Source organism: Phyllobates terribilis, unplaced genomic scaffold (genome assembly GCF_046119375.1).
Source record: "Phyllobates terribilis strain yellow unplaced genomic scaffold, ASM4611937v1 Scaffold_4__5_contigs__length_816908805, whole genome shotgun sequence".
Classification (NCBI taxonomy): domain Eukaryota; kingdom Metazoa; phylum Chordata; class Amphibia; order Anura; family Dendrobatidae; genus Phyllobates; species Phyllobates terribilis.
In genome coordinates, this window is record NW_027362764.1 from 326,127,516 (window position 1) to 326,154,760 (window position 27,245).

Sequence of the window (27,245 nt, forward strand, 5' to 3'; positions counted from 1 at the left end):
TGGGGAATACTACACTGCATGTGTGGAGGATGTGACTGTATTGTTATGGTCTGGGGAATACTACACTGCATGTGTGGAGGATGTGACTGTATTGTTATGGTCTGGGGAATACTACACTGCATGTGTGGGGGATGTGACTGTACTGTTATGGCCTGGGGAATACTACACTGCATGTGTGGGTGATGTGACTGTACTGTTATGGCCTGGGGAATACTACACTGCATGTGTGGGGGATGTGACTGTACTGTTATGACCTGGGGAATACTACACTGCATGTGTGGGGGATGTGACTGTACTGTGATGACCTGGGGAATACTACACTGCATGTGTGGGTGATGTGACTGTATTGTTATGGTCTGGGGAATACTACACTGCATGTGTGGGGGATGTGACTGTACTGTTATAGTCTGGGGAATACTACACTGCATGTGTGGAGGATGTGACTGTACTGTTATGACCTGGGGAATACTACACTGCATGTGTGGGGGATGTGACTGTACTGTTATGGCCTGGGGAATACTACACTGCATGTGTGGAGGATGTGACTGTACTGTTATGGCCTGAGGAATACTACACTGCATGTGTGGAGGATGTGACTGTACTGTTATGGTCTGGGGAATACTACACTGCATGTGTGGAGGATGTGACTGTACTGTTATGGCCTGGGGAATACTACACTGCATGTGTGGAGGATGTGACTGTATTGTTATGGTCTGGGGAATACTACACTGCATGTGTGGAGGATGTGACTGTATTGTTATGGTCTGGGGAATACTACACTGCATGTGTGGGGGATGTGACTGTACTGTTATGGCCTGGGGAATACTACACTGCATGTGTGGGGGATGTGACTGTACTGTTATGGTCTGGGGAATACTACACTGCATGTGTGGAGGATGTGACTGTACTGTTATGACCTGGGGAATACTACACTGCATGTGTGGGGGATGTGACTGTACTGTTATGACCTGGGGAATACTACACTGCATGTGTGGGGGATGTGACTGTACTGTTATTACCTGGGGAATACTACACTGCATGTGTGGAGGATGTGACTGTATTGTTATGCTCTGGGGAATACTACACTGCATGTGTGGAGGATGTGACTGTACTGTTATGGCCTGGGGAATACTACACTGCATGTGTGGAGGATGTGACTGTACTGTTATGGCCTGGGGAATACTACACTGCATGTGTGGGTGATGTGACTGTACTGTTATGGCCTGGGGAATACTACACTGCATGTGTGGAGGATGTGACTGTACTGTTATGGCCTGGGGAATACTACACTGCATGTGTGGGTGATGTGACTGTACTGTTATGGCCTGGGGAATACTACACTGCATGTGTGGAGGATGTGACTGTACTGTTATGGCCTGGGGAATACTACACTGCATGTGTGGGTGATGTGACTGTACTGTTATGGCCTGGGGAATACTACACTGCATGTGTGGAGGATGTGACTGTACTGTTATGGCCTGGGGAATACTACACTGCATGTGTGGAGGATGTGACTGTACTGTTATGGTCTGGGGAATACTACACTGCATGTGTGGAGGATGTGACTGTACTGTTATGGCCTGGGGAATACTACACTGCATGTGTGGAGGATGTGACTGTATTGTTATGGTCTGGGGAATACTACACTGCATGTGTGGAGGATGTGACTGTATTGTTATGGTCTGGGGAATACTACACTGCATGTGTGGGGGATGTGACTGTACTGTTATGACCTGGGGAATACTACACTGCATGTGTGGGGGATGTGACTGTATTGTTATGACCTGGGGAATACTACACTGCATGTGTGGGGGATGTGACTGTATTGTTATGGTCTGGGGAATACTACACTGCATGTGTGGGTGATGTGACTGTACTGTTATGACCTGGGGAATACTACACTGCATGTGTGGAGGATGTGACTGTACTGTTATGACCTGGGGAATACTACACTGCATGTGTGGGGGATGTGACTGTACTGTTATGACCTGGGGAATACTACACTGCATGTGTGGGGGATGTGACTGTACTGTTATGGTCTGGGGAATACTACACTGCATGTGTGGGGGATGTGACTGTACTGTTATGGTCTGGGGAATACTACACTGCATGTGTGGGGGATGTGACTGTACTGTTATGACCTGGGGAATACTACACTGCATGTGTGGAGGATGTGACTGTACTGTTATGGTCTGGGGAATACTACACTGCATGTGTGGGGGATGTGACTGTACTGTTATGGTCTGGGGAATACTACACTGCATGTGTAGGGGATGTGACTGTACTGTTATGACCTGGGGAATACTACACTGCATGTGTGGGGGATGTGACTGTACTGTTATGACCTGGGGAATACTACACTGCATGTGTGGGGGATGTGACTGTACTGTTATGGTCTGGGGAATACTACACTGCATGTGTGGAGGATGTGACTGTACTGTTATGACCTGGGGAATACTACACTGCATGTGTAGGGGATGTGACTGTACTGTTATGACCTGGGGAATACTACACTGCATGTGTGGGGGATGTGACTGTACTGTTATGACCTGGGGAATACTACACTGCATGTGTGGGGGATGTGACTGTACTGTTATGACCTGGGGAATACTACACTGCATGTGTGGAGGATGTGACTGTACTGTTATGGCCTGGGGAATACTCAAATGAAAGCTGAAAGTCTGAACTTCAACTGCATCTGAATTGTTTTGTTTAAAATTCATTGTGGTAATGTCTAGAACCAAAATTAGAAAAATGTTGTCTCTGTCCAAATATATATGGACCTAACTGTATATATAATTTGTTTTGAGGAAAAAGTCACAATTAACAACTCATTAACAACTTCTTTACGCAAAATTAAAATAATAAAATAAATCAAAATTTATAACAGGATAATAAGCCAGATAATGAAGGTTGCAAAGTCTGGGCTATCAATACATTCATGAGATTATAATCAACCCTCAATTAATCACATAATGACCTGATGATTACAGAAATTATACAAGTAGTAAACATTGGAAAATTTGCTAGCGCCTTAAATGTATGTATTATTTACCTATGTGCTGATGGATCTGCCACGTGAGTCAGAATGCCTCATTCTGACGCACGTGGCAGATCCATCAGCACATGGATAAGCAGTTCCAACAGTACTGTTTGTTCATCATTGACCCCAGTTTTATGGTCGATCATTTTACAGGACTTACTTAATGCACAATATCACTTTGTCTTTATTTAGAGCTTTTTTGTATTAAAATACTACATGCAGACGGATTCTTGTTACTTTTTTAACCAGTACCCTTACACATGGGATGTGTTATTTCTGTGATATCACCTGGGACATATTTGGCTCAGCTCAAACTTGTCTGTAATAGTTGTTTATAATTGCTATACTGTTTGGTACGGCGTTGTTGTGCTGCCCTGATTCCTGTATGCTGTCTATACTCTCTGCCTCTGCTGTCACATTTTTTGTGTCTTCACCTATTTATGTATTGTGTACTATGCTGCTAAAAATTATTTTTAATAGACTTTAATACAATTTATATTTTTAATAGGATTAATACTTGACATTACTTTTTCTAATACTGGGGAATATCGGCTCTATTGTTTTGCTTTTTGTCTCTGAAGTAGTAAACATTGATAGTCTTACTCATAGTATGTAAAGAGATGACCACCGTTACTGCCTCAATGCACGTTTTACTTTTCAGTGGTCCAGTACATCCCACATGCAAATTAAAATAGTGTGACACACTAGATAAGATGATATACACTATGTATAATGATATAACAGCAGATTCTATGGAGCAGAAGACACTTAAAGAAAATGTGTTATTCCGCAGTGTTTTTCCTGGAGCGACTTCTTTGGTGCATTTGAGAATAAATACCACCAGAAAAAAATCAGTACCTGAAATTTCAACTGGCATGGGTGTATTATTTGACCACTGTAAATTTAAATAGGTTAAACAATGTTTGAATAAGCAACATGAAGCATGCTTGGACTTTAGTTGCTAAATGGTAAGAATAATAAATCCATTTATTTAGTTAGGTACTATTTTGCAAACAAAAATAATATTCATACATACCTTAGCAGTTATTTGAAACTCTTCATGTTCTTTTAACAGCTCTTGAGTATGCTGAATAGTAGATCCGGTTGAGGTGTGAGTGGATAAATAGAATTCACCACTGTCATGAATCCATTCAAGGGCCTACAATAGCAATTAAGTTAACATCAATTAAACGGGTTGCCTGGCCTAGCCATAAAAGACTGCAGTCAGTCACTGTATGTGTCAGTTCACTTATGAATTGTGAAGCCATGTGCACAACGTGAGCATTTGGTCAGTACTGTACATCAGTGTTTTTCAGCCAAAACCAGGAGTGGAGTTATCAGAGAAAAAGTATAATAGAAACACGTCACCACTTCTGTATTTATCACCCACTACTGGTTTTGGCTTACAAATACTGATGTAAAAAGTCACCAAATATCCAATGTGTGCACATGACCTAAAACTGTGTGGTGTGCAAGCTGTCATGATTCCATGTGAGAATGTGTTTTTTACCTGATGAAGACTTTGATTCATAAAGCATTCATTTTAGCTCTTTCAATTTTTTTTTTATTTTATTGGATTATTTTGTTTTACTTTTATAACTAATATATAAGCAAATATGTGAAAAGAACCAAGCTCTACACATTGTGATAGTTCAAGCTGACAGTGCCATATAAAACCTAATGCTTCTCCTATTGGAATTCATCTGCTGTTCTCTGCTGTACTCACGGTAACCTTATTCAGGGACATCTGGGAAAAAAAGTTAGCAACAGCCAGTGAATACAAAATTGTGCTATGCTTTTTCACGGGACAGTCCTGCTGAATCTGGGACAGTTGGGAGCATATGTGTGTGTGTATACAGGGGTAGACTTATTATAACAGGAGTCAAAGAGGTCATGGGGCCCATTTCTACTTCCAAAGCATGTGGAATATACATTATGATGAGATTTAGTGCTGCAAAAGGCCCATATATTGTTCTTGCACAGGGGCCCTTTTCAGTCTGTGTCTGCTAGTGTATGTGCTGTATGTATGATATCTATGTATGTATGTATCTATCTATGTATATACTTAACCGAATGAACTGGAGTATAAGTTGGTATGCATGCAAAATAGGAGCATGTTCACACTGGCCATTAAACAGACAAATTCCAAGACAGAATCAAAATGAACATATACCCTGCTGTAAGTAAATAAGTAAAAGCAATAGAGAATATAAATAATGTAGTGTACTTAGACTCCAGTTAATTTTTTTCGGTTACGTTTTGGGTTCATGCATTTAATACAGGTAAGGGCTTGGCCTCCCTTTCTTTGATCTGGACATAACATTTAGGCTGTGTGCCCAAGATGCAGATTTAATGTGTTTCTGTGGCTGCATTCCCGCCACGAAAACACATTAAAAACGTTTGGTAAGTTGTCTGCCATGTTTTCCAATGATAATCCGCATGTGCTGTGCACATGCTGCGGAAATTTCCGCTGAGGATTATCATTGCGGAAAAATACGCATAACAACCATTTCTTGTGCATAATCGCAGCAAAATCGCCACCATTGACTTGCATTGAACTGCATAACATCTGCATGTATACATGTATGCATGCGGATTTTATGCACTTCAATGCGCGGATGGTACTCGGGTCTGGAGAAGAGGACACTATCATCCGACCCAGGTACCATTAGTAAAAAAAAAGAATTAGAAAGTAAAAAAGAAAAAACATTAGCTCTCCGGTGGCCCCCGATCTCCTCTCCGGTGGCGTCCTCGGCGTCCCGCGGTGACGTCATTTAGTCATGCGACAGCTGACGTCGGCAGTCACGTGACTTGTCAGCTGACTAAATGACGTCAACACAGGTCCTTTGAGAACACTGCGGGACGCCGATGACAGAAGACGCCACCGGAAAGGTAAGCATAATGATTTTTTTTTTTTTTTTTTTACTTTTTACGTTTTAATTCTTATTTTTTACTTTTTTTTTTTTTTTACTATTCAAGCTGCATAAGTTGGTCACGCAATATAATTTCATGCCAGTTGCATGGATTTATATTGTGTGACCAACTTGTCAAGCACTTTTCCAAGTGATGCTAAAATTGCTTGGAAAAACGCTTGAAAAAATGCATGCAAAAACGCTTAAAAAACGCTTCTCCCTGGCAGAAAAAATGCATGTAAAATCCGCATGCGTTTTTTCTGACTGGGAGAGGCAGAAACGCTGAGAAAAAATCCGGAGCATTTCTGCATCGTGGGCACATAGCCTTATATAGCTTCCCATTTACTGGGTATCCATTAGGGACCCGGTCCAGCTTGTCCCTTATTTACACTGTTGTCACTTTAAAACTCTCTCAAAAAGTTGTATCAAGGAGTATATACTCCTTGAGAAAGCCATCCAGTGAAACGGCGTTGGAGGTGGTGGGGCCTAGCTATATGGTATTTATATTGAAGTTACTCCCTTCGATGTGTTTAATTGAGCACCTTTAATGCAACTTTTAGCAACTTAATAAACATATATATATATATATATATATATATATATATATACACACACACACACACAAACACACATATTATATATATATATATATATATATATATATATATACAGTACAGGCCAAAAGTTTGGACACACCTCATTTAAAGATTTTTCTGTATTTTCATGACTATGAAAATGGTACATTCACACTGAAGGCATCAAAAATATGAATTAACACATGTGGAATTATATACTTAACAAAAAAGTGTGAAACAACTGAAAATATGTCTTATATTCTAGGTTCTTCAAAGTAGCCACCTTTTGCTTTGATGACTGCTTTGCACACTCTTGGCATTCTCTTGATGAGCTTCAAGAGGTAGTCACCGGAAATGGTTTTCACTTCACAGGTGTGCCCTGTCAGGTTTAATAAGTGGGATTTCTAGCCTTATAAATGGGGTTGGGACCATCAGTTGTGTTGTGCAGAAGTCTGGTGGATATACAGCTGATAGTCCTACTGAATAGACTGTTTGAATTTGTATTATGGCAAGAAAAAAGCAGCTAAGTAAAGAAAAACAAGTGGCCATCATTACTTTAAGAAATGAAGGTCAGTCAGTACGAAAAAATGGGCAAACTTTGAAAGTGTCCCCAAGTGCAGTTGCAAAACCCATCAAGCGCTACAAAGAAACTGGCTTACATGAGGACCGCTCCAGGAAAGGAAGACCAAGAGTCATCTCTGATTCTGAGGATAAGTTTATCCGAGTCACCAGCCTCAGAAATCGCAGTTTAACAGCAGCTCAGATTAGAAACCAGGTCAATGCCACACAGAGTTCTAGCTGCAGACACATCTCTTCAACAACTGTTAAGAGGAGACTTTGTGCAGCAGGCCTTCATGGTAAATTAGCTGCTAGGAAAACACTGCTAAGGATAGGCAACAAGCAGAAGAAACTTGTTTGGGCTAAAGAACACAAGGAATGGGCATTAGACCAGTGGAAATCTGTGTTTTGGTCTGATAAGTCCAAATTTGATGCGACGCATCAAAGGTGAACGGATGGACTCTAGGTGCCTGGTTCCCACTGTGAAGCAAGGAGGAGGAGGTGTGATGGTGTGGGGGTGCTTTGCTGGTGACACTGTTGGGGATTTATTCAAAATTGAAGGCATACTGAACAAGCATGGCTACCACAGCATCTTGCAGCGGCATGCTATTCCATCTGGTTTGCGTTTTAGTTGGACCATCATTTATTTTTCAACAAGACAATGACCCCAAACACACCTCCAGGCTGTGTAAGGGCTATTTTACCAAGAAGGAGAGTGATGGGGTGCTGCACCAGATGACCTGGCCTCCACAGTCCCCAGACCTGAACCCAATTGAGATAGTTTGGGGTCAGCTGGACCACAGAGTGAAGGCAAAAGGGCCAACAAGTGCTAAGCATCTCTGGGAACTCCTTCAAGATTGTTGGAAGACCATTTCCGATTATTGCCTCTTGAAGCTCATCAAGAGAATGCCAAGAGTGTGCAAAGCAGTCATCAAAGCAAAAGGTGGCTACTTTGAAGAACCTAGAATATAAGACATATTTTCAGTTGTTTCAAACTTTTTTAGTTAGGTATATAATTCCACATGTGTTAATTCATAGTTTTGATGGCTTCATTATGAATGTACAATTTTCATAGTCATGAAAATACAGAAAAATCTTTAAATGAGAAGGTGTGTCCAAACTTTTGGTCTGTACTGTATATATATATATATATATATACACATATATATATCCACTGTGATTTGATTTATTTATTTCTGGGTTGCTATTATATTGTATTTGTTTGCACTATGCACTTTAACACATACTCTGGATTTGCTATTTATATTTTTCCCTACATTGATCTATGCCTCGCAACAAATGAACTATTGGGTATTTACTATATATCCCTGAGTCTGTTTTCCTGTATTATGTTTTTTGATTTATATGTGTATTTTTTATATAAATTTATTAAATTAATAATTTTTAAAATAATGGAGTGTTTTTTTCATTGTTTTTGAGAGAGTTTTACATTGAAGAGCAATGAATTACCTGGTGTAATATATTGTGCTATTTTTTGGTTAGTTGTACTGTTGTCACTTTGACACATGGTAAAGTTTTAACACTAGAGGTTAGGACCATCCTGATTGTGGTACACCTTGGTGCTTGTGGGATGGTTTTTACTGTTTTTTTTTTTAAACAAGAAAAAAACGGTGTAAACAAAGTACACTAAGTTATTTATATGAACTATCATTTTTACTTTTTTACCTACAGCAGGATATATGTTCATTTTGTTTCTTTCTTGGGTAATATATACATACATGCATATATATATATATATATATATATATATATATATATATATATATATAGATACAGTTAGGTCCATATATATTTGGACAGACATTTTTCTAATTTTGGTTCTAGACATTACCACAATGAATTTTAAACAAAACAATTCAGATGCAGTTGAAGTTCAGACTTTCAGCTTTCATTTGAGGGTATCCACATTAAAATTAGATGAAGGGTTTAGGAGTTTCAGCTCCTTAACATGTGCCACCCTGTTTTTAAAGGGACCAAAAGTAATTGGACAGATTAAATAATTGTAAATAAAATGTTCTTTTCTAGTAGTTGGTTGAAAACCCTTTGTTGGCAATGACTGCCTGAAGTCTTGAACTCATGGACATCACCAGACGCTGTGTTTCCTCCTTTTTGATGCTCTGCCAGGCCTTCACTGCAGTGGTTTTCAGTTGCTGTTTGTTTGTGGGCCTTTTTTGTCTGAAGTTTAGTCTTTAACAAGTGAAATGTATGCTCGATTGGGTTGAGATCAGGTGACTGACTTGGCCATTCAAGAATATTCCACTTCTTTGCTTTAATAAACTCCTGGGTTGCTTTGGCTTTATGTTTTGGGTCATTGTCCATCTGTAGTATGAAATGACGACCAATCAGTTTGGCTGCATTTGTCTGGATCTGAGCACACAGTATAGCTCTGAATACATCAGAATTCATTCGGCTGTTTCTGTCCTGTGTCACATCATCAATAAACACTAGTGTCCCAGTGCCACTGGCAGCCATGCATGCCCAAGCCATCACACTGCCTCTGCCGTGTTTTACAGATGATGTGGTATGCTTTGGATCATGAGTTGTACCACGCCTTCACCATACTTTTCTCTTTCCATCATTCTGGTAGAGGTTGATCTTGGTTTCATCTGTCCAAAGAATGTTCTTCCAGAACTGTGCTGGATTTTTTAGATGTTTTTTAGCAAAGTCCAGTCTAGCCTTTTTATTCTTGATGCTTATGAGTGGCTTGCACCGTGCAGTGAACCCTCCGTATTTACTCTCATGCACTTTTCTCTTTATGGTAGATTTGGATATTCATACGCCTACCTCCTGGAGAGTGTTGTTCACTTGGTTGGCTGTTGTGAAGGGGTTTCTCTTCACCATGGAGATTATTCTGCGATCATCCACCACTGTTGTCTTCCTTGGGCACCCAGGTCTTATTGCATTGATGAGTTCACCAGTGCTTTCTTTCTTTCTCAGGATGTACCAAACTGTAGATTTTGTCACTCCTAATATTGTAGCAATTTCTCAGATGTTTTTTTTTTCTGTTTTTGCAGCTTAAGGATGGCATGTTTCATCTGCATGGAGAGCTCCTTTGACCGCATGTTTACTTCACACCAAAACCTTCCAAATGCAAGCATCACACCTCAAATCAACTCCAGGTGTTTTATCTGCTTAATTGAGAATGACATAATGAAGGGATTGCCCACACCTGTCCATGAAATAGCCTTGGAGTCAATTGTCCAATTACTTTTGGTCCCTTTAAAAACAGGGGGCACATGTTAAGGAGCTGAAACTCCTAAACCCTTCATCCAATTTTAATGTGGATACCCTCAAATGAAAGCTGAAAGTCTGAACTTCAACTGCATCAGAATTGTTTTGTTTAAAATTCATTGTGGTAATGTCTAGAACCAAAATTAGAAAGATGTTGTCTCTGTCCAAATATATATGGACCTAACTGTACATATACTTCGTATTTTCAGACTATAACATGCACTTTTTAGCAGGAAAAATCCCTGCTAAAAAGTGTCTGCGTCTTATGGTACGTGCCCACAATCAGGAATAGCAGCGTTTTGGACACAGCTCACCTGTGCTGCTTCCAAAATGCTGCATTCTACATTACAAGCACAGTGGATGGAATTATAGAAATCCCATGCCCACTGCGCTTCTATTTAACGCTGCGTAATCTCAGCCGCGGTGACGGTTTACAAGCCGCAGCATGTCAATTTCCACAATAGAATGTATAGTATGCGTTAAATCCGGATTGTTCAATGAACACATGAAGATGTAACTGCAGGAACACAGCATTTTGGATGCAGCGACTATACAATGCTTCTAAAACGCTATTTCTTAATCGTGGGCACATACCGTTATAGTCTAGAGGCAGCTCTTCCTGCCATCCACAGTTTTCACTGCTTATTCAGTGATCTGGGAGTGCACTCACAGAGCCGCTCCTCCCCCGGTCACTGAGAGCAGAGCACAGGGATGAGGAGTGCTCTCTCTCTGCCAGACAACACTAAGGCTATGTGCCCACGATACAGAAATGCTCAGGATTTTTTCCTGAGCGTTTCTGCATCTCCCTGGCAGAAAAAAACGCATGCGGATTGTACATGTGTTTTCCTGCCAGTGACATGCGGAAGTGAAGAGTTCTTCACATGCATTTCCACATGCGGGTTGACAAGAGCTTTCCAAGCGATTTTAGCATCACTTGGAAAGTGCTTGACAACTTGGTCACACTATATAAATCCATGCAAACGGCGCTATTCTCCACAACAGAAATTTCCCCACTAGAATGTATAGGATGCGGTAAATCAGCATGTGTTCACTGAAAACATGTGAATTTACCTGCGTGATCGGATGCAGTGCTGTGCGAAAATATGCTGCGTCCAAAGCGCTGCTATTGCCTGATCGTGGGGATATAGCCTAATCTGTCTAATCACTGCAGGGCAGAAAAGAAAGTAGTTTGTTCAATCTGCCTATGACTTCCCAGCCCCAACCCTCTCCTCTCATGTACACATGCTCTGGCTGGCTGACATGACTTCCTCTCCTCCTCCCCCAGGTCAGACAAGGCTCTGATGTCCCTGGAGCTTAAAGGGAAAGTGCAGCACAGACTGCAGGACTGCTGCATAGCCAGGGACATAGCACAGGAGTTGTCATAAGGCAAACTAGAAGTTGTGTTTCCTAGTCTGCTTTGTGCCACAAGCTGTATATACTATGGATTCAATGACAAAAAGCTCAGATCTGCTACCTATGTGTAATACATCCTGATTCAGCTGTTGCTGTGCATTATTACTCTAGTTACACCAGGGAGAGACATTATTCAGATGTGATTTTTCTCATATGCAAAAATAGACCAAGTGTCATAAGTATTTTGATATTTTTTATCAGAGTTTTATCAATTTGGTCAGTGTCATTTTTACCACCACAGTTAGGTCAAAGTTTTATCAGTTTCTCTCAGATTGAAAACCATACAAACAAACAAACAAACTGATGGAGATATCCAAATGCTGATGGTATCCAAATGATGTCCGTTTATTTTTCACACATTAGACTTGTATTGGCAAGTTTGTTAAGTCACTTGAACAAGTCTCTCTGCTTTTGTGCGGCTCACTCAGTCCAATTAAAAAAAATTGAACATGTGAACTACCCAATAGACCAGGGGTGGGGAACATTTTCAGCCATTTGGATATTTATACTGTCCTTGGGGGCCGCGCAAATCACGTGATAACTCTGCCCACAAAGTATGTCCTGACGCTGGACATAATATTTCATTTCAAGCACCTTAGCATTCAGCAGTGAACAGTGCGTGCGCGTGCTCACAGAGCAATAAGAAAGGAAAGGGCCAGCGGCCGTCAAAATACAGCTACTGGTCCAAGAACTGCGGTCTCCGAGAATCTGCCCAGGGGCCAGATAATAGGTCATCAAGGGTCGTAAATGTCCTGCAGGCCTGAAGTTCCCCACCCCTGCCATAGACTATCACAGGTATGAGCAACATCTGTGAAAAACACAGATAACACTTGCACGAGAAAAAGTAATGTCTGAATGTGCCCAAAGATGTATCCAAACCCTCACATGAAGATGCAACATAAACACCTGGACCAGGGTTCCCCAACCTGTAGCTCGCAGGGAAAGAAGGGGGAGAGAGGGGGGGAGGGGGCAAAGGGCGTGGCAGCCCCACGCTCTGAGGGGCCCGCCTGAAGCTGCGCTACTTTTAACTGTATCAGCATGCGCAGATACAGCTGAACTCTCACGCAGCACTGATGCCGTGAGTGAAGTGAAAAGAGCTCGTTAGCTGATCTTCAGCTGATGAACTAAAGTAACCTCCAACCCAGCAGCTCAGTGCTATACACTGCTGGGAGCGATTGAGCAGTAGGTGAGTATGAAGTGTTTTTATATTTTAATAGCAATTTATTTTAACTTTTTTTTTGTTTTCACACTGTGCACAGACGCCGGCTGAGGAGACTACTTCTCCACTCAGCTATGCCTGCCCTCGCTATTATCGGCAGGAGCGGTCGGATGAGGATTGGAGGAGTAGTCTCCTGCGGGCAATTCTCTGTGTGTTTTTGCCACGTTTTTGACTCATTGACTTGAATTGAGTCAGTCAACTACGAAGCAAAAATGAGCAGTATAATCTTTTTATACCTGCCTTTTTGCTGCAGATTTCACTGACTCAATTGAAGTCAATGGGTGAAACATGATGCAAAAATGCACAAAGAATTGACATGCTGCAGATTTAAACACAATGGCAATCCTGACAGGAAAATTCCTGACCATGTGCACAGCGCTACAGGGTTATCATTGCATTAGCTGGCACATGGATTAACTAGCATTTTTGGCCCATTTCCGAACGGAAAAAAACGCTGCAAAAATGCACCAATAGACTTAGAACTCAAGCTGCAGATACTGGATCAGCAAGGAAGAGGTGAGTATTGTATTTTATTATTTTTTTACAAAATTGTGGTAGCCATTAAACTATTGAGGGCTATGGGGTGCATTATACTATATGGAGGGCGCATTGCACTGAATGGGGTGCCTAATACTATATGGGGGTGCATTGTACTTAATGGGGTGCATTATACTATATGGGGTACATTATATTGATCAGGGTGCATTATATTGAATGGGGTACATTATATTGAATGGGGTTGCATTATACTGAACCATTGGGGGTGCTTTATACTGAATGGGCTGTGGGGTTGCATTATATTATATGGGGGTGCATTATAATGAATGGGTTATAAGGGTGCATTATACTATATGGGGGTGCATTATACTGACTGGGTTATGGTGGTGCATTATGCTGTATGGACTATGGGGTGCATTATGCTGTATGTAGGACTATGTAGGGGCCTTTAAACTATATGCAAGTAATTATACAGTGTGTAGGTATGTGTGGGGTCCATCATATTGTGTGTGGGTGGAAACAGTGTGGAGAGGTGTGGAGCCATTATATTGTATATAGGTTCATTATACTGCATGGTGTAACGGGTCTGGGAGGTGGAACCTCAGAGCTACTATACAAAGGGGCAGTCCTTGTAAGGAAGCAGGTGGCTCCCAGGGAAGGCGGGCAGGTAGTCACGGCAAGTGACAGGGACAGTCTCTGGGTAGAAGGGCAGGAGGATAGGGCAAATGACAGGGACAGTCTCTGGGTAGAAGGGCAGGAGGATACGGCAAGTGACAGGGACAGTCTCTGGGTTGAAGGGCAGGAGGACACGGCAAGTGACGGGGACAGTCTCTTGACAGACGGGTGGTCACGGCCTGTGACGGCAGAGCCTCCAGGTAGGCTAGCAGGCAAGTAGCAGATGTGTGCTCCCAGGTGAGCAGGCGAGAGTCTCTGGACAAGCAGGTGGTCACGGCAAGTGACGGCGGAGCCTCCAGGTAGGCTAGCAGGCAGGTGAGCGGGCTGACTGATCCATAGACAGACTGGCAGGGCTGTCGGACCGAAGATAGATAAGAAACAGGCAGGAATCTGGCAGGTGATTGGCAGGTGACTGGCAGGTAACTGGTAACGGGACCTGAGGGCTGAAGCAGAGTTGAAAGGCTTTGCAACAACATTGCTCGGGCACCTCCATCTTGGAGGAGGTGCCTTATATATGGAGAGGTCCTCCGGCCATTGGCCGGGGACTCCTTAGGGCGGCGCGCGCGGCCCCTTTGAGAGAGGGGGAGCGTGCGCGCGCCCTAAGCACATTGATCGGGGAGGAGCGCGCGCTGCCAGCAGAGAGGGAGGAAGACGCCGGGCACGGAGCGGAGAGGTGAGGGGAACAGCGTCCCTGCCTAGCAGGAGGCAGGGACGCCGACGCTACACATGGAGTGATGTGTGGGGGTCACAGTTTGGGTAACCATATATTTCCTGGGGCTGTTGAGGGGAGTGGTTACAGTAGGGCGATCATACTTTTTGAATGCAATGAAAGGGGAATCTAGGGCTCCAGTAGGAGACAATTATAATGCATACAGTACCACACAGCAGGTGCAGTAATAGGGACACATATGGCAGCAGCGGATCAGCAGGATAAACAGTTTGTGCAGGTTGGGGATAAATGGAAAAGGTGCATGAAATGTGAGAAGTCTAATGTGTATTTTTTAAATGTTTCGGTTTGGGCCAGATGGGAAAGACGTGAAAAGTGAACGACTTCAGAACGAACATCAGCTGTAAGTTTCCATCTATAACCACTATACTATTATATAAACCAATTATCAATCTCTGAAAGCAGGATTTAACACGTGCCAGCAGAGAGCGTGTCATTTCATACGCCCTTCGAAATGCACATCTAGTGATCCTGGGGCGCCAATGGGTTTTCATGACAGCCGGGCGCCTGCTGATGACACCTGAGCCTATCATTATGATTCTCCTGTGAACGCCGGCCCGTTGCTGCATTCATAGATCGTGATTTCTCCTATACATAGCAGTGCTAATGCACTGCTACATAAAGTACAGGCAATCAGACAAACTCAGCTTCCAGTCTCCTAAACGGGCTATTAAATACAATGAAGAGTACAAAAAAACAATAACTCTTCAAATCACCCGCCAAACTATAAAAAAAACAAACAAACAAACACACACACTGTCACGGTACTGTTGCAGGATTTCTCGAGGCAAGGGGCTCCTTCCCTATCCCTCATGCTAGGGGGCGTTCTAGTCTAGCCCTGTCCCCCGGAAGGTGGCGATGTTGGGGTCATGTGCCTTGCAAGGCTCCTGTCTTATCCTTATCTAATCCCACTACCGCCCTCCGTTAACTCTCCCTTCTTTTGAGGTGCACTGTGTGGGCATCTACTCCCTCTCCAACCTCCAACTGGCTGTCATTTACCGCCCCCCAGGGCCAGCCACCACCTTCTTCGACCACTTCACCACCTGGCTACTTCACTCTTCCTTTCCACTGACATCCCTACTATCATCATGGGTGATTTCAACATCCCATTGACACCTCCCACTCAGCTGTCTCTAAGCTTTTATCCCTCACTTCCTCCTTCGGCCTTCCTCAATGGTCTGCTGTAGCCACTCACAAAGATGGCCACAAACTAGACGTCATCTTCACCTGCCTGTGTTCCCTCTCTAACCTAACTCTACACTCCTTCTTTCCGACCACAACCTACTTACATTCTCTGCCCTCTCCTCTCGAGGTCCACAATCCCCACTTCACAAACTTGCATACCCAAATGCAAACACCTTGACCTACACTCACTCTCTGAATCCCTCCTCCTTCTTACAAACATAAATTCCTTACACAATACAGATGTTGATGCTGCTTTATATAACACCACAACAGCGGCAGGTCTTGATTCGGTCGTCCCTCTTACACATAACAAAGCTCACACATTCAATAGGCAACCCTGGCACACCAACCAGACTAAAGAATTGCGACGGGCCTCGAGGGTTGCTGAGCGGAGATGGAAAAGGTCCCACTCCAACGAGCACTTCATCGCATTCAAACAATCCCTCTCTATTTTTAATTATACACTCACTGCAGCAAAACAAACCTACTTCTCATCTCTCATATCCTCCGTCTCACAATCCCAATCAGCTATTTAACATTTTAAATTTTCTCCTCAGTCCACTGGCACCTCCTCCCTCTTCTCTCATCTCAGCTGAAGACTTTGCCTCATTCTTCAAGCAGAAGATTTACAACATCAGACAAATCTTTTTCCTAAATTCCCCACAGCCCCTCCTCATATCTACTCAACCTTCCTTCTCCAAAACCAACTTCTCCACCATTAAAGAAGATCAGGTTTCCTCTTTACTCTCCAAATCACACCTCACCACCTGTGAACTGGACCCAATCCCGTCCCATCTCATCCCCAACCTTCCCGCAGTCTTCATCCCAAACCTAACCCACCTCTTCAACCTGTCACTAACAACCGGCATCTTCCCCTCATGTTTCAAACATGCCTCGATCACACCCATCCTCAAAAAGCCCTGTCTTGACCCATCCTCTCTGACAAGCTATCACCCCATATCACTTCTCCCCCTATGACTCAAAACTACTGGAACAACATGTCCACCTTGAACTGTCCTCCCACCTCTCCTAATGCTCCCCCTTCGAAGGCTCACAATCTGGCTTCCGACTGCACCATTCCACCGAAACTGCCCTGACTAAAGTCATCAACGAACTACTAGCTGCCAAATCCAAGCGACACTACTCTTTCCTCCTCCTCCTAGACCTGTCATCTGCCTTCGACACAGTGGATTTTTCCCTCTTACTACAGACTCTTTGTAGCGTCGGCGTCCCTGCCTCCTGCTAGGCAGGGACGCTGTTCCCCTCACCTCTCCGCTCCGTGCCCGGCGTCTTCCTCCCGCTCTGCTGGCAGCGCGCGCTGCTTCCCGGCCACGGTGCTTAGGGCGCGCGCGCGCTCCTCCTCTCTTAAAGGGGCCGCGCGCGCCGTCCTAAGGAGTCCCCGGCCAATGGCCGGAGGACTTCACCATATGTAAGGCACCTCCTCCAAAATGGAGGTGCCCGAGCAATGTTGTAGCACAGTTCATCACTCTGCTTCAGCCCTCAGGTCCCATTTCAAGTTACCTGCCAGTTACCTGCCAGTTTCCTGCCTGACTCGTGTCTACCTGCTACTATTCCTGCGGTCCGACAGTCTGCCTACCAGCCCTGCCAGTCTGTCTATGGATCCGTCTGCCCGATCACCTGGGAGCGCACATCTGCTACCTGCCTGCTAGCCTACCTGGAGGCTCCGCCGTCACGTGCTGTGACCACCTGCCTGTCCAGAGACTCTTGCCCGCTCACCTGCTACCTGTCTGCTAGCCTACCTGGAGGCTCCGCCGTCACGTGCTGTGACCACCTGCCTGTCCAGAGACTCTTGCCCGCTCACCTGGGAGCGCTCACCTGCTACCTGTCTGCTAGCCTACCTGGAGGCTCCGCCGTCACATGCTGTGACCACCTGCCTGTCCAGAGACTCTTGCCCGCTCACCTGGGAGCGCTCACCTGCTACCTGCCTGTTAGCCTACCTGGAGGCTCTGCCATCACGTGCTGTGACCACCTGCCTGTCCAGAGACTCTTGCTCGCTCACCTGGGAGCGTCCACCTGCTACCAGCCTGCTGGCCTACCTGGAGGCTCTGCCGTCACTTGCCGTGACCACCCGCCTGTCAAGAGACTGTCCCGGTCACTTGCCGTGACCACCCGCCTGTCAAGAGACTGTCCCGGTCACTTGCCGTGACCACCTGCCCGTTTACCCAGAGACTGTCCCGGTCACTTGCCGTGACCACCTGCCCGTTTACCCAGAGACTGTCCCGGTCACTTGCCGTGACCACCTGCCCGTTTACCCAGAGACTGTCCCGGTCACTTGCCGTGACCACCTGCCCGTTTACCCAGAGACTGTCCCGGTCACTTGCCGTGACCACCTGCCCGTTTACCCAGAGAATGTCCCTGTCACTTGCTGTGACTACCTGCCCGTCTTCCCTGGGCGCCACCCGCTTCCTTACAAGGACCGCCCCCTTGTATAGTTGCTCAGAGGTTCCGCCTCCCAGACCCGTTACAGTTTGCTCGGGCCATGGAACCCGGTGGCACCCAAGCTCCCTCGCTCTCGGATCTATGTCATGAACTGTCCCGTCAGAGGTCCCAACAGGAGTCCATCCTGGGTCACCTGCGGAATGTCAACTCTCGCCTGGACACTCTGACTGCTCCACCAGCAACCACCGCTAGTGTCATGACTCGCAACCCGGCAGCGCCGCTGCCCACCAATACTATGGTATCCTGTCCTGGACCCCGGCTTTCTGCACCTCCTCGCTTCGGAGGTGACTCCGCTCAAGCTCGGGGCTTCATAAACCAGTGAACTCTTGTCCCACCAGTTTATCTCCGACCGGTCCAAAGTGGCCTTTATCATGTCCCACCTCACGGGGGAGGCTCTGGCTTGGCTAAATCCTCTATGGGAGAGAGGAGACCCCCTGGTATCCGACTTGCCAGCCTTTCTCACGGCTTTCCGGAAAGTCTTCGACGAACCCGGACGGTAGACCTCATCCGCATCGTCTCTGCTACGCCTCCGTCAAGGAAATCTCACCGTGGGCCAATATGCCATACGGTTCCGTACCCTTGCTTCGGAGCTGGCCTGGGATAACGACGCTCTGGTGTCTGTCTTCTGGGAGGGTCTGTCCGGCCGTATTAAAGATGAACTCGCCGGTCGGGACATTCCTACCACTCTCGACGACTTAATAACACTTGCCACCCGGATTGACATCCGGTTCCAGGAGCGCGCCAAAGAGGTCACCCGTGAGAGGAGGTTTCCACGTCTAGCTTCCACCTTCCAGAAACCCGTCACTCCCTCCGTTACTCCCCAGGCACACTCACCTGAGCCTATGCAGGTCGACCAGACCAAGATGGTCAAAACCCGTCAAGACTTACGCCGTGCCGAGGGGAGCTGCTTCTACTGTGGCAGTAAGGAGCACCGGATCCGTACCTGCCCAGAGAGGTCGGGAAACGCCTGTGTCTAGGATCGCTCAGAGAGGTCGTCCTAGACAAGAATAAACCCTCTCCATCTCTGCTGCTGTCAGTCTCTATCATCTGCGGGGAGAACCGTTATTTTGAACTAGCACAACTTGACTCTGGAGCTGCCGGGAATCTCATTTCTCAGTCCCTGGTAGAAAAATACCGCATTCCCACCAAACCTCTGGCTGTACCCTTATCTGTCGCTGCCGTGGATGGGGGCCTCTTACCACGTCCCATCCAACTCATCACCGAATCAATTACTCTGCAGGTGGGAATGCTGCACTCTGAGAGCATCTTCTTTCATGTTCTGCCTGGACTCTCTCACGCCCTCTTGCTAGGCCTACCTTGGCTCCAGAGACATGCACCCGTGCTTGACTGGCAGACCGGAGAAGTCCTTCGCTGGGGACAGGACTGCCATAAGACTTGTTTGGTTCCCGTCCATCCCGTCCGTCCTTCTCCTACCCCAGCTAATCTACCTGGACTTCTGATTCCTTATTGGTCATATGCTGATGTCTTTAATAAAAAGGAGGCAGAGACATTACCCCCTCATAGACCATACGACTGCCCAATCGACCTGTTACCCGGTACTACTCCTCCTCGTGGGCGTATTTACCCATTGTCCGCAGCTGAGACCCGGTCTATGTCTGAGTATACTGAGGAGTATCTGGCTCGGGGATTTATCCAGAAATCTACCTCCCCGGCGGGAGCAGGCTTCTTCTTCGTTAAAAAGAAGGACGGCTCTCTCCGTCCCTGTATAGACTATAGAGGCCTTAACCAGATCATGGTGAAGAATAAATACCCCCTTCCGCTCATTCCGGAATTATTTGACCGTCTGAGGGGGGCTAGAATCTTCACCAAACTGGACCTCCATGGGGCGTATAACCTGGTCCGTATCCGTCAGGGGGATGAATGGAAGACGGCATTCAATACCCGGGACGGCCACTATGAATATCTGGTAATGCCCTTTGGTCTCTGTAACGCTCCCGCCGTCTTTCAAGAGTTGGTCAATGACATCTTCCGGGACCTTCTCTACTCCTGCGTAGTGGTGTACCTGGACGACATCTTGGTCTTCTCTCCGGATCTCCAGACTCACCGGAGGGATGTTCGTCAGGTCCTGCTCAGGCTCAGGCAGAACCACCTGTACGCTAAATATGAGAAGTGCCTCTCTGAGCAGACCTCGCTTCCGTTTTTGGGCTACATAATTTCTCAGACCGGCCTACGAATGGATCCTGAGAAACTGTCTGCCATCGAGAAGTGGCCTCGACCAGAGGGGTTGAAGGCTATTCAGCGGTTCCTGGGCTTCGCCAACTACTACCGCCTCTTCATACCGCACTTCTCTTCCCGGACTGCCCCAATTTCCGCGCTCACCCGTAAGGGCACTAATCCCAGAGAATGGCCGCCCGAAGCTGAGGAAGCCTTTCTTTCCTTAAAACAGGCTTTCTCTTCCGCCCCGGTGCCGCATCGCCCGGACGGCAACAAGCAGTTCTTCCTGGAAGTTGACGCCTCCTCCTCCGGAGCCGGAGCGGTACTTACCCAAAAATCGTCTTCCGGGAGAATGGTAACTTGCGGCTTCTTCTCCAAACTCTTCTCCTCTTCTGAGCGCAACTATTCTATAGGAGACCGAGAGTTATTGGCCATTAAGCTGGCATTGGAGGAGTGGCGTTACCTGCTCGAGGGGGCTCTTCACCCGGTAATAATTTACACTGACCACAAGAACTTCGCTTACCTCCAGAGTGCCCAGAGACTTAACCCGCGCCAAGCCCGGTGGTCCTTGTTTTTTGCTCGCTTTGATTTTGTTCTTCATTTTCGCCCGGCTGACAAAAACATCAAAGCGGACGCCTTGTCCCGATCCTTTCTGGTGTCTGATCTCGAGGAGGAACCTAAACACATCATCGATCCCGCCAGAGTAATGCAGGTGGCTCCCATGAGTCTAAATCGTCTCCCTCCCGGTAAGACGTTCGTAACAGTACCTGATCAGGAGAAGATCCTACACTGGGGTCACTCGTCTAAGCTAGCTGGCCACGCCGGTCAGAAAAAGACCCTCCAGCTTATTACCCGGCACTACTGGTGGCCTACCCTGCACAAGGACGTAATAGACTTTGTTTCTGCCTGTGTGTCCTGCGCCCGCAACAAGGTTCCGAGACACCTGCCAGGTGGTCGCCTCCTTCCGCTTCCTGTACCTGCTGCCCACTGGCAGCATATAGCTATGGACTTCATAACAGATCTCCCTGTCTCTGCCGGTTGTACGGTCATTTGGGTGGTCGCTGACCGCTTTTCCAAAATGGCTCATTTCATTCCCCTGCCAGGTCTCCCGTCTGCACCCGAGCTGGCTAAAGACTTTATCCGCCACATCTTCCGTCTCCATGGCCTGCCCCTCCACATCGTGTCGGATCGTGGGGTTCAGTTCACCTCACGCTTCTGGAGAGCCACATGTAAACTGCTAGACGTCACCCTGGACTTCTCCTCCGCTTACCATCCACAGTCCAATGGTCAAGTGGAGCGGATCAATCAGATCCTGCCAGTTACCTCCGGCACTTCGTTAATGCCCACCATTCAGACTGGGTGGATCTCCTGCCATGGGCCGAATTCTCTTACAACAATCACGAGAGCGAGTCTTCCTCCAAATCCCCGATTTTTGTAGTCTTCGGTCAGCATCCTCGGATCCCATTTCCCGTCTCCACCTCGGTGGATAACCCGGCTGCGGAATCTCTTGTTAGCAAATTTTCCTCCATATGGGAGAGTACCCGGTCCGCACTCCTTCTGTCATCCGAGCGGATGAAAAAACACGCAGACAAAAAACGCTTGGATCCTCCAAAATTCCGTCCTGGAGATAAAGTCTGGCTCTCGTCCAAGTATGTCCGGCTCAAGGTTCCTTCCTACAAGTTAGGGCCTCGGTTCATCGGCCCACTGGAAGTTATCAAACAGATCAACCCGGTGGCCTATAAATTGAAACTCCCGGCCAACTTACGGATCCCTAACTCCTTCCATGTATCTCTCCTCAAACCCGTGGTACTTAACTCTTTTTCCAAGTCTACAGGTACGCCTCCTGCTCCGGTTTCCGCTGAGAACGAGTTTGAGGTAGAGAACATTCTGGCCACCAAAAGGGTAAGAGGAAAAAACTTTTTTCTGGTAGATTGGAAGGGGTTTGGTCCTGAGAAGAGAACGTGGGAGCCCCGGGGATAACATCCATGCCCCTCTCATTCTTGATAAATTTCTCTCTGGCCTAAAAAAGGGGGGGCCTAAAGGGGGGGGGTACTGTAGCGTCGGCGTCCCTGCCCTCTGCTAGGCAGGGACGCTGTTCCCCTCACCTCTCCGCTCTGTGCCCGGCGTCTTCCTCCCGCTCTGCTGGCAGCGCGCGCTGCTTCCCGGCCACGGTGCTTAGGGCGCGCACGCGCTCCTCCTCTCTTAAAGGGGCCGCGCGCGCCGTCCTAAGGAGTCCCCAGCCAATGGCCGGAGGACTTCACCATATATAAGGCACCTCCTCCAAAATGGAGGTGCCCGAGCAATGTTGTAGCACAGTTCATCACTCTGCTTCAGCCCTCAGGTCCCATTTCCAGTTACCTGCCAGTTTCCTGCCTGACTCGCGTCTACCTGCTACTATTCCTGCGGTCCGACAGTCTGCCTACCAGCCCTGCCAGTCTGTCTATGGATCCGTCTGCCCGCTCACCTGGGAGCGTACATCTGCTACCTGCCTGCTAGCCTACCTGGAGGCTCCGCCGTCACGTGCTGTGATCACCTGCCTGTCCAGAGACTCTTGCCCGCTCACCTGCTACCTGTCTGCTAGCCTACCTGGAGGCTCCGCCGTCACGTGCTGTGACCACCTGCCTGTCCAGAGACTCTTGCCCGCTCACCTGGGAGCGCTCACCTGCTACTTGTCTGCTAGCCTACCTGGAGGCTCCGCCGTCACATGCTGTGACCACCTGCCTGTCCAGAGACTCTTGCCCGCTCACCTCGGAGCGCTCACCTGCTACCTACCTGTTAGCCTACCTGGAGGCTCTGCCGTCACATGCTGTGACCACCTGCCTGTCCAGAGACTCTTGCTCGCTCACCTGGGAGCGTCCACCTGCTACCAGCCTGCTGGCCTCCCTGGAGGCTCTGCCGTCACTTGCCGTGACCACCCGCCTGTCAAGAGACTGTCCCGGTCACTTGCCGTGACCACCTGCCCGTTTACCCAGAGACTGTCCCGGTCACTTGCCGTGACCACCTGCCCGTTTACCCAGAGACTGTCCCGGTCACTTGCCGTGACCACCTGCCCGTTTACCCAGAGACTGTCCCGGTCACTTGCCGTGACCACCTGCCCGTTTACCCAGAGACTGTCCTGGTCACTTGCCGTGACCACCTGCCCGTTTACCCAGAGACTGTCCCTGTCACTTGCTATGACTACCTGCCCGTCTTCCCTGGGCGCCACCCGCTTCCTTACAAGGACCGCCCCCTTGTATAGTTGCTCAGAGGTTCCGCCTCCCAGACCCGTTACACTCTTTCATCTCTTCGCATCACGGACTTGGCCCTATCTTGAATCTCTTCAAACCTAACAGACAGGACATTCAGCGTCTCCCACTCACACACCACCTCCTCACCTCACCCACTATTTGTTGGTGTCCCCCAAGGCTCAGTTCTAGGGCCCCTGCTCTTCTCTATATACATCTTTGGCCTGGGAAAGCTCATAGAGTATCACAGCTTTCAGTATCACCTCTATGCTGTTGACACACAGATGTACCTCTCTGGACCTGATATCAACTCCTTACTAACCAGAATCACAATGTCTGTCTTATATTTCATCTTTCTTCTCTGCTAGATTCTAAAACTTACATGGATAAAACTGAATTCATCATCTTTCCACCACCATTTGACCTATCCATCATAGTTAATGGCTACCCACTCTCCCCAGTCCCACAAGCTCACTGCTTCGGGGGTAACTCTTGACTTTGATCTCTCTTTCAAACCACATATCCAAGCTCTTTCCACTTCCTGACGAGTCCAACTCAGAAATATCTCCTGGATCTGCACAATCCTCAGCAAAGACTCTGCAAAAACACTAGTGCATGCCCTCATCATCTCCCGCCTCGACTACTGCAACCTCCTGTTCTGTGGCCTCCTTCCAACACTCTCGCATCCCTCCAATCTATTCTAAACTCTGCAGCCTGACTAATCCACCTGTCCCCCTGCCACTCCCCAGCCTCTCCCCTCTATCAATCCCTTCACTGGCTCCCAATTTCCCAGAGACTCAAGTTTAAGACCCTAACCCTGTCATACAAAGCCATCCACAACCTGTCTCACCCATACATCTGTGACCTAGTCTTCCGGTACTTACTTACACGCAACCTCCGATCCTCACAAGATCTCCTTCTCTACTCCTCTCTTATCTCCTCATCCCACAATCGCATACAAGATTTCTCCCGTGCATGCGTCGTACTCTGGAACTCTCTACCCCAACACATCAGACTCTTGCCTGCCGTGGAATCCTTCAAAAGGAACCTGAAGACCCACCACTTCCGACAAGCATACAACCGGCAGTAACCACCGCTCCACCATACCACCGCACGACCAGCTCTACCCTCACCTACTGTATCCTCACTCATGCCTTGTAGACTGAGTTCTCACGGGCAGGGTCCTTGGTCCTCCTTCCTGATGGAATTTGAGCCTCCCCTTGAAATTGATTAGGGACTCATCCACGCAGATGTCCATTTGGAGAATGTACACCTTAGCAAACTTGTTGTTGAAGTGATCAATGACCGGCCCAACATTGAAAAGTCAAAGTTGGGGTCATCTGGAGGAGGACATTGTGCATTATTACTGCAATGCAAAAATTTCTGGATTACCGCAAATCATTTCATACCCATGCAGAACTAAGGAGTGTTGTATAAAACAGGGTGTGAAGTTCATACAGGGTCAGTTACAGTGGGAGCTGGTTCATGTTCTGTCCTGGGGTGTGATAAAGGATCACTATCCAATGATTAAGGATCACTATCCGAAATGTGTTTGCCTGCTATCCCACCAATCCCGGGAGCGGTTGTGACTTTGGATTATTTTTAATTGATTTCCAATAAAGTTTATACATATTTTATACGGAGGACCGATACGCTGGAATTTTCTTCTCTGGATAATCTTCAGGGGCTGAAGTCCATACAAAGTCAGTAAAAGTGGGCATTGGTTCATTTTCTGTCCTGGGGCGTCACTTGAGGAAGTGGAGGATGAGGCTAAAAATAAAGGAAGGTGGCATCCTCCCCCTCACTATCAGTGTCAGAGCAAGGAAGGTGTATGCCTCCTCTGCTGAATACCGTGATTGGGATGGGTGGACATTTTTTTATGTATGCAGTGTTTGTTTGTGTACCAAATTTTATTCAGGTAGATTGTGAGCCCTCGCGGGCAGGGTCCTCGCTCCTCCTGTACCAGTCGCTGTCACATTATGTTCAAGATTATTGTAATTGTTCTTGTATTATACCCCTTTTTCACATGTAAAGCGCCATGGAATAAATGGCGCTATAATAATAAATAATATAATAATATAATATAAAAATATAATAGGTGTGTGTATGTTTGGTGTACACTTTTTTATTTAGAAGAGAAAAAAAGAAGAAAAGAATCTAGAAAGAAATAGATAAAAATAAAATATCCAAAAAAGATTTCCTCCAGGCTATTTGCGCTCCCGAATAACTTGTAAGTACAAGCTATAGTATTATCCTGTATGGATCTTTATTATTTCTCCAAAAACATGTACATACAACGCGTTTCGACAAACAAAATAACAAAATACCTGAGGAAGACATTTTATTTGTCGAAACGCATTGTATGTACATGTTTTTGGAGAAATAATAAAGATCCATACAGGATAATACTATAGCTTGTACTTACAAGTTAATCGGGAGCGCAAATAGCCTGGAGGAAATCTTTTTCGGATATTTTTCCTATGATAACTCTGCCCGAGTTAAACAATAGCCACCAGGGATCTGCAGCATACCGCTCAAAAAGGAAGATCATTACTGGATGTTCTGTGGTTCTAAGGGACCTATAAGCAAGTGACCAAGGCCTAATAAAGGTGAGTGCAACTAACACCTATCTGTGATCTGACCATACACCTACATTTAGATCGGTGTGCTCTCAGCTTTCTTTTCCCTCTTTCCTGCTGGACATAAAAATAAAATAAAAATAGAAAAATTTGGTAATATAAAAAACAAAATTACTAAACGGGCATCAGTAGAAAATTAATGACTTAGCGCTCACAACTATCTGACACTAATTCTGGCTATATTCAGTAAAAAAGTACTGTAGTAGATGCAGATTACTGCAGTATATTTTTTACTAACCCTAATCTAGTCCTATCAACTAAGCTAAAAAATGTTTTTACTCTTTTTCCCAAACCCCCCCCCCAAAAAAAAAAAACCCCAATCACTAGATGCCAATCAGTGATGTCTTGCTGATCAGAGCTTGATGGCTATAGGACACACCCACGGATGTGATTCTATTTTTTTTCTCTTTGCTATCAGACACTAACCCCAAAATACAAAATAAATAAACATTTTGGGCAATCTGACCTTCATCGGGACACTGTTGGACAGAAGAACAAAAAACATATAAATAAAAAATGCACATAAAAATAAAGAGTAGTAAAATACAGCAGAAACTGAGAACATACAAAAATTGCTATCGTAAAGTCAAAAGCGTTCAATCACTAAGTATCCTTCAAAATAAGGAAATAGCCTGATATAATCTTATTCCAGAGGTCAGAATATAAGGAAGTCACCACCTACCCGACTGC

The 27,245-nt window shown here is 46.2% G+C and overlaps 1 protein-coding gene across 7 annotated transcripts in view; it reads right to left on the bottom strand.

The window, feature by feature from the left end:
- LOC141265383 (triple functional domain protein-like) overlaps positions 1-27,245 on the bottom strand; it is a 1,868,493-nt gene that overhangs the window by 947,767 nt on the left and 893,481 nt on the right. For all 7 annotated transcript variants that reach the window (XM_073678400.1, XM_073678401.1, XM_073678399.1 and 4 more), the window contains one exon: positions 4,080-4,202. In XM_073678400.1, coding sequence (XP_073534501.1) covers positions 4,080-4,202 — 123 coding nt within the window. The remainder of the gene's footprint in view (positions 1-4,079; positions 4,203-27,245) is intronic.